The sequence below is a fragment of the Brachypodium distachyon genome, chromosome 2, assembly GCF_000005505.3.
Source record: "Brachypodium distachyon strain Bd21 chromosome 2, Brachypodium_distachyon_v3.0, whole genome shotgun sequence".
In the NCBI taxonomy this organism is placed as follows: Eukaryota; Viridiplantae; Streptophyta; class Magnoliopsida; order Poales; family Poaceae; genus Brachypodium; species Brachypodium distachyon.
The window spans coordinates 53,862,187-53,876,179 of NC_016132.3; the positions used below are offsets into that span (position 1 = coordinate 53,862,187).

Consider the following 13,993-nt stretch of genomic DNA (forward strand, 5'->3'; position numbering starts at 1 on the left):
GTCAGGCCTGCAGGCTGCAGGGTTTGCACCTAGGCATAAAATTGGCGAAAGGCGATGCACTTTTCTAGTCTTGGGCAAGGTAACCTTCACTGGTCTCAAGTCCCTTTTCACAGGATATAAATCTCCATGCCTCCATAGCCGATGCTGCCTGCAGACAAGTGGTGGTGCTTGACAACCTTTCACAACACGCACGACATTGCTTATCGGACCACATCACCACAGGAAAGGTCGACGAACGACACACTAGACATTAACAGTGGACAGAACAACGTGTAGTTACACTTGCACGCTACAACATCCACTTATTAGAAACGGTGTAATCACAGCCGCGCTGCATGAACGAATTCACGTCTGCAAGTGGCTTTCTTCCCCTTCTCAAATCCTCCGGGAGTTCAGGAACTCCGGAGAGAAAAGAAGCGGCGCTCCCTACTGAAAAGGCCGAGCTCGGAACGTTGCACTTACCGGAATTAGGCAGCGCGAGCGTCGCAGAACCGTGCGGATCGTATCGAGCAGTCTCTCTCAATCCGAGCTCTGAATCATGACCATTACTTGTTGACAGCATCTCGTCCGGTGGAAACGAGTCTGTCGGCAGCCGGAGCAGGCCCGGGCTGCTCATAAGGATCTTCAGGTCACTGACATCCTCTCTCTCGCCGGAGCAATCGTCGCCCGGGGCTGGGAGAGCCAGGATCTCCTGGCGAGGCGGACTTGAACTGATCGATTTCTCCGCGAACGAAGAAAAATCCGTACGGTGGTCCTCTGGCGCTGGGAGGGCTAGTATTTCCTGACGAGATGGACTCGAGCCGCTGTGTTCTTCTCCCCTGTAGGAATCGTTGCCGTCGTAGAAATCCTCTTCTGTGCGGTACTCGTCCCCCGGTGCCGGAAGCGCCAGCGTCACCTGGCTGGGTGGGAGTGGCTTGCTTAGCAGCTTCTTTGTCAAGGAGATCTTTGCACGCTGCAGGGCTTGAAGAACACTCTCCACGTCGATGTCGTTGTTGCTCGGCTGACGATCCAAACGCGTGTCCATCAGCTGCCGGCCGTCGGTATGGGAATGATCGTGGAAGCGTGACGAGCTCCAGTCTGAGACTTTGCTGATGCGAGTGTCCGTCGATTCTGAAGACGATTTGACCATGGCACGGTGCCGAGAAGGCCGGGCATTTATGCTGTAGCTTGAGCAGGCGTCTGAATTTGCGTCTCCTTGTTCGTCTTGGTTCCGTCTCGTGGCCGTGCTTTCGGGTTGTTTGGAACAGGGGAGGGATTTTCCACTTGAATTGGCCTGTACTTGGGAGCTTGCTTCTTGTTCCTCAACCTTGGAGCTTCTTCGGTTGCTTTGCCCTCGACCACTATCAAGCCGATACGCGGCTGCCTTAACGTCACCCTGGAATTTGGAAAACAAAAACATGGGTCGGCAATATCCATGCTGCCAAGGTTTCAAATCCTAGACAAAAACATCCAGATCTCATCGTTAGTGATGCTAGGCTACTACTACCTTGGGTGAACGCCGGTTGTCGTTGAATTGCTTCTCCCAGTCCCTCTGAGCTTTCTCCTCTGCCTCGAACTGGCCAATCAGCTCGGCCTGCTTCTCCAGCACCCTCTCCATCTCCCCATCTTTCCGACACCTGATCACGTACTGGCCACGGCCATCTCCCGAGCTCCTCTCGTCTCCACCCACCTCGCCGTCCAAGTCGTCGTCCCGCTCGTCATCTTGCTGCTGCTTCCCCTTCCGACTCTCCGCAGATACTGCGAGACCTGTGCCATCCTCCACTACTACTGGAGCCGGCGACCTGCCATCGTTTAACAGAACAGAACTGCATGATGTCAGACGAGTCCGACAAGAACGGCACAAGGAGTTTTAATGCTAATGAACGAGCGAACGAGAATAGCGGGACCCTGACCTGAGCTCCGTGCGCTTGTTCTTGCGGCAAGACTGGCCCATCCGGTACTTACAGCGCGAGGGGTCCGGTTCCGAGGCCAGGAGGTAGAAGTAGCTCCTCCGGTGCCGCTGCTTCAGCTGCCTCGCCTTCCGCGGGCTCACGCTCCGGCCTTTCCACGACAGTCCCCCGGGCTCGGGCTCGGGCTGCGCGTCCTCCTCCGCTTCGCGCTGCGCTGCCGGCTCCTGCTCCGGTTCCACCTCCCCGTGGGAGCTCGCTACGTCGCCGTTGGCCTTGGTGTCCCGTAGCTCCTCCTCGTCGTTGTCGGAGCCCGAGTCGAGGACTTCCGAGAGCTGGCTGCCGGAAAAGCCCCGCGACTCCAGGATGGCCAGCACCTCGTCTGTCTCCCGCTCCGCTTGCTGCCGCTGCGCCGTCACCGCCAGGACCTGCTCCTCCAGCTCCGCAACCTGGACGAGACGCACGAATCAACGGCATTGCCTGACAATCACGGGAAAAGACGAAGAACACACGGTGTCTTACGGACACGTACCTTTGCGGCGAGCTGGTCGGCGCGCTCCTTGGAGGCGCGGGAGACGGACCGCTCCGAGAGCAGCCGCGCGCGGAGGAAGTCGACCGTCATGGCCGCCTCCGCCGCCATCCGAGCCAAGGGACGCACCGGCCGAAGTGGACTTCCGGAGGTCTCGGGGTCACGAACTCGCAATACGATTCAAAGGAACGAACTCCATCATCTACGCTGCTGGTCTACGGTCTACACCACCGTCACATGATCAATCGACGGTGCCTTGCCTTGGGCCCTTGACCCGTCCGCGGGCTTTACTCGTGCCCGTACACGAATTAAAAAAAAAAGAGAAAACAGCTTTGGTCTTCTGCTGGCTTGGCTCGCGCGCACGCCCCCCCACAGGCGCACCGACAGCGGGTACTGGTCGGTGCACGAGGACCATGCACACTTGCACACTTGCACGAGCCGATGGTGAGCCCGGCGCAACGGTATAGCTAAGCTGTTCCATCGGTTCCCATCGGACGAACGGCGATGCCTCACCAATCGGCCCGGTCCCGTCCCGTGGGCATCGGTCTTGGCCCCGTAGCCTCTGTTGTTTATGCGAGCCGTTTTTGTCGAGATAGCAACGTGAGCGGCCCCGGATACGAGGAGCGTGGTGTACAGCTTTGCCATGTTTCCGGAACGCGACGGAGCCAGCCAGCCAAGCTGCTGCTGGATCTCCTACTCAAATCCAAATGCCGCTGGAAGTGGGAATGACCAGCAGGCCGGATCGCACAGCCTCCTCGCTTGGAATCCTTTTGCTTGGATTGGATCAAATCAAGCCTCTCACCAACCGCCGACGACCGCATGGAAACAAACAACGGCTTGTTATGACCACATTTAAATCCAGGTCAACGATATCGCAGCAACAATAATGTCAAGCGATACACCTTTCTAGGGCAGTTCTTATAAACCGAAACGGAGTAGTAGTAGATCTGTTCAGGATTCAGAACGATTTCAGTAGGAAGGTCATAAAGCAAGTACCAGCAAATGTATCATCGTTCACAACCCCAGCGTCAGGAAATTGGATAATCAGCATATCAGGTTTCTGCGCTTTGAGCGTTCTCTACTTGTCAAGGAACATCTAGGGTGGTTGGTTTGATACCATGGATTCGAAGACATACTAACAACATGGTTAGTCACCGCTGGCACAGCCCTTGCAGCCACAGTGGACACATTCTATAACTTGCTCCTCCCTGAGGTGTTTGGGGACCCGGCAGACACAAGTGGTTGCAAAGTTGTGATCTCGTGTCTGTATGCATCGAAGGCAGCAAAGGCGCTCGTAACCAGGCTGCACATACACAAAAGGAAGCAAATTAAATAGTAAGAATACCAAAGAAATTTATAACATGAGAAGCATATGAAAATAAGTGATTGGAACAGACAAAGACAATGAAGAAAAAGAACATAACAAATGTACAAACGGGAAATCTGCACTCGGATGTTCACATTTGTGACTGCAACATTTCTATCAACATGCCATGTACTATTTTTTACGGCAATTTCAGTTACCTGATATTTGTTATTTAGCTTTTAACAAGTAACAAATAATGAAGACAGCACACAAATCCTAACCAGATTAAATAAAATAAACCGCGCACCACCAAATTATTAACACAAAGGGTTTTACATATTATCCACGGTTCATCATGTTAAGGGCTATCGAAAAGCTATAGCAGCAAGCATTGTTTTTAAGGCGTCGCCTAAGAATCACTTAGGTGATGGGTGACCACGAGCAGTAAAGATTCATGCCTGCCTTAGATTTCATTGTATAGCATGCACCTTAGCGTTTGGAGGAGTCTGAAGTGTCAGTTAGGCGCCATAGGGCGTCGCCCTAGGCCGAGACGAACTAAGGATGCGTTTGGTTCCCGGGCAAGCAAAGGTGGATAGGGATAGCCATGGACGGACTGGATACCTGGGTTCTGAGCGCCGTCGCCAACTCGCCGACGAGATCCGCCGCCGCCGCCAGGGAGAGTGGAGTGGAGGTGAAGAATGAATCGGGGGAGATGGAGGTGAGATATAAGAAAAAAGAGGGGGGGGGGGGCGTTTCGGGAGGTGAGATCGCGCCCGCGCCCGCGCTTGGACAGCCCCATCCGGCCAAATTTTCCGGATATCGCCAGCCAGCATCTGAGGGGAATATGCTACATAGTTGGCTGCCCATATCCACCTTATCCACACAACCAAATGAGAGCCATCCAGGCAAAATATGGATATCCCTATCCCATCCACCCCTATCCAGTCAAGCAAACGCATCCTAAATAGGCAGAGCAGTGATGGGAAACAGGGGCATGACCAGGGAGCCCCCCGCCAAACGATTTGTTGGGATAAGCAATTAGACTCTGCCGATCTGGTTAGGAGATTAGGCAATTTCGGCCCCTGGACCCTTGCCTCTAGTTTTGTAAAGCCCAGCAAAGCAGCAACATAATGGGCCGCCCATCTGGGTAGCTGGGCTAGAAGCTAGATGACTAGATCAATCACCGGATCAATCAATCGGTGAATTCCTGATCAGTCGGATCCCCCTGTCACGATCATTCTGTTTGGCCGCCCGCTGCCTGGCGACCCATGGCGCTCGCAGCCACAGCATAGGAACGCAACGCCACCACTCATTGTACGGAACATAACCCAAAATCGCGAGCGCCTGCCCTGGTTCACACGCGTATGGAGGCAGCAGACACGGTGAGACCAGAGACAAAGGCAGGCATTGGATATGGGAGCATATTAGAAAACCATCAAATACATAATACAGTAAATATCGCAAGGTCTAAACAGTCAAATATGCATATTGTCATGCAATAGCAATAAAAATTATATGTATCTTAATTTAATATTTCTTCGCAACTGAAGTTTGCTGCAATTTCCTTCTCAATATAGACTATCTTGCAATGGCAAAGAAAGTCATCCCCATTTTAGTTCGAAGACGTGTCTTGACAAGTTTCATAGTAGAAAAGGCTCGCTGCGCTGTTGCTATTGAGACCGGACCAGAAGAGTGAGCACTAATCATAGAAATCTCACAACCAATAGATAATCAGCAGAACTATTCTTTTGTCAAATCAGCAAGTGAATTGCAGATTTTGATCTTTGGTTGTTCATTCTATCGAGCTGAAAATGTGGTAGCTCACACTCCAATATTGTGGTGTTGTCGAGCTTATTTTGAGATTTTGTCAGATTGACATATTTAAAATTGCAATATATACTTGAATATCAGTAAGTATGTACGTGAAAATATCGTACATTAAAATTTAAATAAACATAGGCAGATGGGAAAAGAGACATATTTGTGATTCATATTCAGGGTATCAATGTCATGCTTTACACAAAAGGGTGTGACTGTTTCTACAGAACTTTCCGTCCATCTTCTCTCAATCCAGCAAGCAACATGTTTGTTATTAGAAACATCCAATGTATTTGCAATATCCAAAGTTTTATGTTGGAGTTTGAGACACAAGACACCAGGTGATTTTTTCCCCATTAGGTGTAGAATGAAGACAAAATCAAATGTATTTAGGAACTTAAGGGAACCTCCTCTCGAAATCCTTAAGTTATACAATCATTTGCTAAACTTGCTAATACTGAAATAGTTGCAGCAAATATCTGTAATAAGCTTTGATTGACTTGTAGTGATAACTCCATCTTGTGTTCCCGGCCCTTTGTAAAAATCCTATTTAATTTGCCCCACTATCTGTGTCAAGCTCCCCCAATTCAATCTGTTTTGCAATTTCAACGACCTGATTTTCTAGTAGCTCATCATTTTGGGAGATGGGCTAACAATATTTACAATAAAATTTGCATGTTGGAAGAAGTTATGGACCTCATGTACCTCCGTCGACACGGCGACTAGCCAATTGCAGTTGATGAGCCAGACAATTGCGGAGAATTAGAGCTTTCAGCACATTCCACTCCCCTCGCATATTACTTGCTCCATCATAGCGTTGCCCTCTGATATCTTTGCGCATTCAACCCATTATCAACGAGGACAATAACTTCGACTCTAACTTCATTGTTGTTGTCCTCATTAATAATGAGTTGAATGTCCAAGATATCAGAGGGCAAGGTTATGATGGGGCAAGTAATATGTGAGGGTAATGGAATGAGCTTAAAACTCCAATTCCCTTATACATACTATATTCATTGTCTGGCTCGTCAACTACAATCGGTTGTCGTCGGGATGTACATGAGGTCCATAATTTCTTCCAACATGCAAATTTTTTATTGTAAATACTGTTCTCCAAACACAATGATGAACTACAAGAAAATCAGGTCGATGAAATTGCAAAAGAGATTGAATTGGGAGAGCTTGACACAGGAAGTGGTGCAAATCAAATAGGACATTTATAAAGGGCCGAACACACAAGATGAGCTCCCACTACAAATCAATCAAAAGCTTGTTAGAGATGTTTGCTCCCACTATTTCAGTACTAGGAAGTGTAGCAAATGATCGTACAGATTCAAGGATTTCAAGAGGAGATGCTAGAGGTTCCCTTAAGTTCCTAAATACATTTGATTTTGTCTTCATTCCACACCTAATGGAAAAAATCATGAAGATCACTGATGCCTTGTGTCTCAAACTCCAACATAGAATGCATTCAATTGTATTTCTAACACAAACGTGTTGCTTGATGAATTGAGAGAAGATCGATAGAAAAGTCTTACAGAAGAGGTCACATCCTTTTGTGTAAAGCATGAGATTGACATCCCAAATATGGATCACAAGTATGTCCCTTTTCCCATCTCCCCATGTTTATTTACATTATAATGTAGAGATCTATTCACTAACATACTTACTAATGTTTATATATTGCAAATTTAGGTATGTCGATGTGACAAAATCTCAAAACAAGAATGACAACACCACAATATTCCATCATTACAGAATAGATGTGCTTAATGTTGCAACTGGTTGCAATAGACCAACAAGTGACAGAGGAAAGAGATCGGTTGGAGTGCGAGCTACCACATTTTCAGCTTGATAGAATGAACCATTCAGATCAAAATCTGCACTTCACTTGCTGATTTGACAAAAAGAATAGTTCAGACCGGTCAATTTGTTGATTATCCATTGGTTGCAAGATTACAATTAGTGATAACTCTTCCGGTCTCAATTGCAACAGCGGAGCGAGCCTTTTCTGCTATGAAACTTGTAAAGACATGTCTTCGAACTAAAATGGCAGATGACTTTCTTCACCATTGCATGATAGGCTATACTGAGAATGAAATTGCAGCTAAGTTCAATTGCGAAGAAAATTATCGACACCTTTGATCTCTGTAGTCATAGAGCCAACTTTAAATTAAGAGATACGTAATTTTTATTAGTATCGCATGACAGTATGCATATTATGATTATTTAGACCTTATGATATATAACTATATTATGTCTTTGATGGTTTTTAAATTTTGAACGGCCTAGAGGAAGAGAGCTGTCCTCTCTCAAACCATAGGCAGCAGCCAGTGAACTGCAGCTGGAGCACCACCGTAGAAGACCCAGATCTGCGCTGGCTTCCTCCTCTCCAGTCACGAGTCACGACTCCTCTGCCGCAGCCCTGAATCAGCAGCGCAGCAAGGTATGCCTCATCTCCCATCCCCTTTCATCTTCTCTTCTTACTCTCCCCTCATCTCTCTTCTTTTCCCTGCTGCTCTATTTTGCTCTGCCTTCCATTTCTTCAACAATACCCTGTTTATGTGTGACTGTGCTGGACTGTCTCCCATCTCCCTCCCAGCTATGTTTTTCTCTGCCTCTGCAATGCTTACTGTTGGGTCCCTCTGTTATATATTGCTGGCAGCTTGGACTTTGCCTTCTCTTTTTTCTTGACTGCTGATTGGCTCTTAGTGTTGCTTCAATAGCAAAGTGTCCCAGCTCTGATAGATCCTGCGGCTGCTGGTGCTTATGATCAGTCCAATGATCCTAGATGGGAAGTTAAATCCAACGATCCAGCTTGGAAGCATGTCTTTTTGAAGATTTAGAGAGGACGGATTTACTCCAGCGTAATTGTGCGGCATCTTTCTGGGGGGGTCAAATGATGTAGATAGATGTCCCAAGGCATCCACAGAAAATAGAAAAGAGATGCGCAACTACTTAAACAAGAAGTTCAAACTTTAAAGCTATCAAGCTATATATATGCGAGGAGGATGAAGCTGATTCAAAGACGTTCCATCAGATGCTTTGAGGCCTATGCTATGGACTTCTCGTAGCTAATTGTTATCATGTTATGGAACTTGTGGTGCACTTATATTAATGTTAGTTGTTATTTATTCGCCAACTTCCTAACTTTCTGCCATATACGTATGCTATATTTATGTCTCAGAAAACATGTCAGCAAATTATGTTGGGAGGAAATTCCAAAATTATCCTACATATCATGGTTTTAGCAACAAAAGCATCTTATATAAATTACCAAATAAATATAATATGTGTGTGATACTTGACTAATCAATTCTAATTCATTATATCAGATGTCCAACATTCAAACATTAGACTAAAGAATATGGAAGAAACATATCCATGACAACATCAACTGCTAGTGTGACAACACAAAGATGGGGTAAATCTTAAAATTAGATTTAAGCAGTTACTGTTAATTGTGAAGCATGAAAAAAAAGTGAAAACTTGATGATGCATTTATCCATACACATATTAATTAATTAGAAAAGTATCCCTCTAAGGTAATATACAGAGAAAAAAAGATTTATGTGCCAAGGCTACTAACCTTTTTCCACTTTGCAATCAGATTACGGTCTGCATAACCCTGGTCCAGGCAAAATTCATACAGATCCTTTGATATTTCCTTCCTTCGATAATAAAGATCATATATGTAGCGGCTTCTTTGATGAGAAATGCGGAAAATTGGCCAGAGTGCTTCACACTTTCTCTTCCCGTCATGTGTATCGTTTTCAGCTGCGTATGCAAATCATGTTAGTACACTTTCCATGGGTGGAAATATCAATCAACTGAAAAGGGTACATCAATACAGAATCATACTTAACACACATACCTTCTCTCATTTTGGCATCCAAGTCGCGGATAGTTGGTTCGATAAGCTCCCATCCTTCAGGATATTTGACACGGCTTGTCTTTATCTTAGGCATGCTGTCCAAAGGGATGTCCTAGTGCTGTCTTTGAATACAAACCTGAGAGAAAATAAAGGATGAGATTCAAATAATAAACACTTGTGTCACTAAACACTTCTACACAATATACAAATAGGGAATGCAAAAAAAAAAACAGAAAATGACAAGGTTAATAAAGGTTCCTTGTGATTCTAGCCCAACGTATTTGTAGCTCTGATAAATGGTCATATGCCGCTAAATCTCTCTCATGAACCACATCGGAACAGCAGTGAAGGCTGCTAGATTACACAAAAGAAACATTCCGTAATACTGTTTTATCAGCGAAAGATGCATCGATGTGCTAACAGAGAGTCTCGCCCCTGATTCACTGCTCGTCTCAAACCGGAGATACGGCGATTCAGCCTCCACACAACTTAAAAACTGAGCAAGAGGCGCCCTAAACCCTAGGCGCCTCCGTTCGAACCTGTGAAATCCGAAGAATCCTATATTACAGAGCAACACAGCGACGGCGCTAAGAAACGACGAGGCGACGAACAGAACGAATCCAGGAAGCGTCCAAAATCGTGGGTACCCAAAAATCGCCCAAACGGAGGGAATCGGAAATCATGGAGCAATACGAGTACCTTAGGAGTTTGCTGCCTCCTGATAGAAGCCGTAAGCTGAGATCCGTGACTCCGAGAGGCCGCCGCCGCTCGCCTTCGCCTCCGGCTATGGCAAGGTGGACGGGAGATGAGGCGGGTTTGGCTTTGGACCCGGGGGCTGGGGTTGTGGCCGTCGTTCTCTCTTCTTCTGAGACGGTTTTGTATATTCTGCGACCGATGTTGGTTACCTGGGGCCGTCCACCTGATTCGAACCCAAACCCAGAATTTCTATATCGGCTCCTGCCAATTAAGCCCTTCCGGTTCCGGAATATTGAGGAGTATAAATCAATCTGGATATAACTGCCCAATTCAATGGAAGCTCGGAAGCGCACCAATTGAGCCCCCCCACTGTCCACTCCTACCTCACCGGTCAGCGCGGCAACGGCCCGATCGCGCCGTGCGGTGTTCGGCGCCGCTCTCCCTCCGGCCTCGCCCCCCACCTTCTCTCGCCGTTCGCCGCCACAGAGACCATACACGCTCGGGTTTGTCGCCAGAGTGGATGTGGTGCGAGGAGGCCAAGAGGAGGGAACGCGGGGAGCTGAGCGCGCGGCGCTTCCAGGCCCTCGCCCGCTCGCGCCGCGCCGCCTCGCTCGCGCTCTCCAACCGCAAGGAGATCGCGACCCCGCACCACGGCGCCGTCAACTCCCTCCAGGTCCCCTTCTTCCCCATCCTCGCTCCACCCCCAATCGCCCGCTATTACCCACTCTGTCACCGGCCGCCGTTTCCGTATCAGTTGCCCGTAGCACCTCAGACCAATAGTGTGTTGATTTTGCGTGCTAACTCTGTCGAGAAAATGCGTGTAAAAGGATCGAACCGTTTGTGCGATGCGTGGCTGTTGCTAGTGTTTGTAATTTGACAATATGGCCAGGTTGATTTGACAGAGGGGAGGTACCTGCTCTCGGGCGCATCGGATGGGTCGGCTGCGATCTTCGATGTGAAGAATGCCACGGAATATGAAGCCGGGTTCATAGCCAAGCACAGGAGCATCCTGCTTGTGGACAGGCAGCATGAGCATGGCCACAAGTTCGTAGTCTCGAAGGCCATTTGGTATCCTGTGGACACTGGTCTGTTTGTTACCGCGTCCTTTGATACCTATGTCAAAGTTTGGGATACCAATTCCACTCAAGTATGTGCTTTGATTTGTCAATTGTTGATCTAAATATTTTGCCGCATTCAGGTGTTTTATTCTGGGAATTCTTTTCCTAGGTAGTCATGGATTTTAAGATGCCTGGAAAAGTGTACAGTGCTGCTATGTCTCCAATTGCCACAACTCATATGCTCATCGCTACTGGAAGTGCAGATGTTCAGGTCCGATTGTGTGACATTGCTTCTGGAGCCTTTACCCACACGTTGTCTGGTCATCATGGTTAGTTTCTTCGTACTGGTGTAGTGATGAAAATATTCTTACTCCGTATGTATGCTTATCCTAACGTATCATCTCAGATGGTATCATGTCTTTGGAGTGGTCTACCTCAAGCGAGTGGATTTTGATGAGTGGTGGCTGCGATGGAGCAATACGTTTTTGGGACATAAGACGAGCCGGATGCTTCCTTGCCCTCGATCAGTCACGATCTCAGCTAGGAAGACGACCTCCTTTTCTTGATAGAACCATAGAAGTATGCTTGCTGTTACCCATTTCTTCAGACTTTTTGCTCACAGTGCTAACACAGGACTGTCTGCTGTTATCTTGCTGCAGTTCGAAACTGTTAGCCTTCAAGTAGAGTGGATTGTTTCTGCCGAAAAAAAGTAGAAGTTCATTTCTGGTATATATTCATGTCCTAGGCCTCGTCACATATAGATGGTATGGAACTATGTTCCAGCAAAGTTTTTCAATGCTTGGAAAATAGGGTACGCATGTTGTAGTAGTCTGTAGACACAAAGTTCCTTCCTGTTGTTGATTGTTGTGTGCTAAAGATGGTTAATGTCATGCAAGTACCTTGGGGTATAATCAATGTTGTTGTAGACACATGGTTCTTCCTATTGTTGATTGTTCTGTCACAAAGATGGTTGATGCTGTGCAAGTACAGCTTTCTGTGTAAGTGGACATCTTCAATGTATATGCTTTTTCGTCTTAAGCAGGATCATAAGAACACATTAGGGCCTTCGACTTCTTCAAAGAATTACTCAGTTCAGCAGAGGACTGGAAATCGTAAGAAGCAGTCAAAAACACTACACAGAAGTCAAACCCCAACACGTGGACATGTGCAGCAGAGAGTGCATCCTGGTATGTCATCCAGTCAAAATCGTACAATAGCTCATTATGGTGCTATTACAGGATTGAAAACAACTACAGATGGGATGCACCTACTTAGCTCAGGTTGAGTAATTTTGTTCTTTGTTGTTTCCAAACAACCTACTGCTTGTTGCTTATCTGTTGTTATGCCTGACAATAGTATGCAGGGCACTGATGATTGTAACCTTAAATCTGTTACTAAGAAGAGGTTGTCATTTCTCTTCAGGATCTGATTCCCGTTTAAAATTATGGGATATCGATTCAGGCTGCAATACCTTGGTCAACTTTGAAGCTACGCGATTGCAAACTAGCAAGCCACTGCAACTAGCAGTCACTGAGGACCCATCACTTGTGTTCGTTCCATGCATGGCAAGCATCAAGGTATGTTATTGCTTTTCCAACTTGTAAGCTTTACTCCTTCACTTTGGAGTTCACATTGCGTTGTTAAACTTGTGTAGGCATACAATATATGGTCTGGTACAATGTTTCAAACATTCCGGGGGCATTACGATGATGTGAATTGCTGCTATTATAGCTCACAAGACCAGGTTACTGTTTTATCTATTGTCCTCTATTATGAGTTAGTGTTAAATATTTCTTCCATTCCTAAGTATTCAAGAATGCAGGAACTCTATACTGGAAGCAATGATAGACAAATTCTTGTGTGGTCTCCGTCGACTCCAGCTTTTACTGAAATGGTATATCATTTAACTATTCGTATCATGCAGTTTTGGATTTTTCTACTCCCTCGGATCCATAAAAAGAGTCGTCCACTTAGTACTTAATACAAAATGGGCGGCACTTTTTATGGATCGGAGGGACTAGTAAATTATGTTCTCTCGACGGGAATGTGAGTTGGAATATGGCATAAGCTTTTCATGTAAGTTCCATAATTGGCACTTCTAAATCTCTGCAGGAAGATGATGAGAAGCCGCAAGGGTTTTTTGCTGCTGACGTGGATAACTGGAGTGACTGATAATTTACGAGTACATCGTGTATACTAAGATACTAACAACAAGATTGACATGAGGATGTTAAGTGCTATCAAAGCCAGGACTCTTGTTAAATATTACACTCAACTCTTGTTAAATATTACACTCTGTTGATGGCTCCCCAAATTCTGCATCGGAATTTGTAAGGAGCAAACGTCCGCACTTACGTCTACCGGGGCGAACACTCTGTTGTCCGTCTGATCGGGAAAAGCGTGGCTATGATCGTGCCACGTGTCTTATGGCAACTTGCCCTGTGTAAATGCACGTGTAGTTCTATGGCAGATTAGCGGTGGCAATACTACCTGGGGTTGACAACTTTAGCCAGTCGCGTGGCAAGAATAGGGAGGGCATTGGGTGACAATGAGAGTTTTTTTTTGCGGTTGACGATGAGAGTTGGTTGTACATTATCATTTATGTTTTGATAGCTATTTGAAACATAAGTTGTTAGACACTATCTCTAAAAGGAGTATTATGTTCATGTTCATCCAACTATTGTTTAGGTAATGTTGAAGCTTGTGTTCTTGCTAAAGCATTGCACAATGTTTAGGCCCTACCTGATAATAGAACAGCAATGGAACTGTAGAGCATCGTTACTGTTAATTTGTTATCATACAGAAACGTAGCTGAAACAGGGTTAC

At 46.4% G+C, this 13,993-nt stretch overlaps 3 protein-coding genes and 1 non-coding gene across 10 annotated transcripts; 1 reads left to right on the forward strand and 3 right to left on the reverse strand.

Annotated features, from left to right (window-relative positions):
- Nucleotides 1-171: 171 nt before the first annotated feature.
- LOC100830507 lies at nucleotides 172-2,584 on the reverse strand. Of its 3 annotated transcripts, none has more exons than XM_010234277.3 (4): nucleotides 2,419-2,584; nucleotides 1,893-2,335; nucleotides 1,484-1,781; nucleotides 172-1,375 (listed from the first exon to the last, which is right to left on the reverse strand). In XM_010234277.3, exons 1-4 carry the CDS (start codon nucleotides 2,524-2,526, stop codon nucleotides 290-292), a joined length of 1,935 nt encoding a protein of 644 aa, XP_010232579.1. In that variant the 5' UTR covers nucleotides 2,527-2,584; the 3' UTR covers nucleotides 172-289. The 3 variants fall into 3 exon arrangements, with proteins under 3 accessions (XP_010232579.1, XP_024315109.1, XP_024315108.1); XM_024459341.1 differs by having other exon boundaries at nucleotides 1,487-1,805; XM_024459340.1 differs by having other exon boundaries at nucleotides 1,484-1,805.
- A 10-nt stretch (nucleotides 2,585-2,594) lies between these two features.
- LOC100837552 (protein BUD31 homolog 1) lies at nucleotides 2,595-10,332 on the reverse strand. Of its 2 annotated transcripts, XM_014899141.2 has the most exons (5): nucleotides 10,113-10,332; nucleotides 9,414-9,549; nucleotides 9,129-9,316; nucleotides 3,533-3,718; nucleotides 2,595-3,362 (listed from the first exon to the last, which is right to left on the reverse strand). In XM_014899141.2, exons 2-4 carry the CDS (start codon nucleotides 9,505-9,507, stop codon nucleotides 3,563-3,565), a joined length of 438 nt encoding a protein of 145 aa, XP_014754627.1. In that variant the 5' UTR covers nucleotides 9,508-9,549; nucleotides 10,113-10,332; the 3' UTR covers nucleotides 2,595-3,362; nucleotides 3,533-3,562. The 2 variants fall into 2 exon arrangements, with proteins under 2 accessions (XP_014754627.1, XP_003564654.1); XM_003564606.4 differs by lacking the exon at nucleotides 2,595-3,362 and having other exon boundaries at nucleotides 3,373-3,718.
- On the reverse strand, nucleotides 6,345-6,490 carry MIR7776 (microRNA MIR7776). The gene has a single exon (NR_127067.2). It is a non-coding gene; the product is annotated as a microRNA MIR7776 (primary transcript).
- LOC100837859 (DNA excision repair protein ERCC-8) lies at nucleotides 10,192-13,837 on the forward strand. Of its 4 annotated transcripts, XM_024459342.1 has the most exons (10): nucleotides 10,192-10,782; nucleotides 10,999-11,256; nucleotides 11,337-11,496; nucleotides 11,574-11,804; nucleotides 11,913-11,917; nucleotides 12,207-12,447; nucleotides 12,590-12,744; nucleotides 12,822-12,911; nucleotides 12,990-13,061; nucleotides 13,280-13,837. In XM_024459342.1, exons 1-10 carry the CDS (start codon nucleotides 10,219-10,221, stop codon nucleotides 13,337-13,339), a joined length of 1,836 nt encoding a protein of 611 aa, XP_024315110.1. In that variant the 5' UTR covers nucleotides 10,192-10,218; the 3' UTR covers nucleotides 13,340-13,837. The 4 variants fall into 4 exon arrangements, with proteins under 4 accessions (XP_024315110.1, XP_003564656.2, XP_010232576.2 ...); XM_003564608.4 differs by lacking the exon at nucleotides 11,913-11,917 and having other exon boundaries at nucleotides 11,574-11,746; nucleotides 12,210-12,447; XM_010234274.3 differs by lacking the exon at nucleotides 11,913-11,917 and having other exon boundaries at nucleotides 11,574-11,746; nucleotides 12,210-12,354.
- The last annotated feature ends 156 nt before the right edge of the window (nucleotides 13,838-13,993 follow it).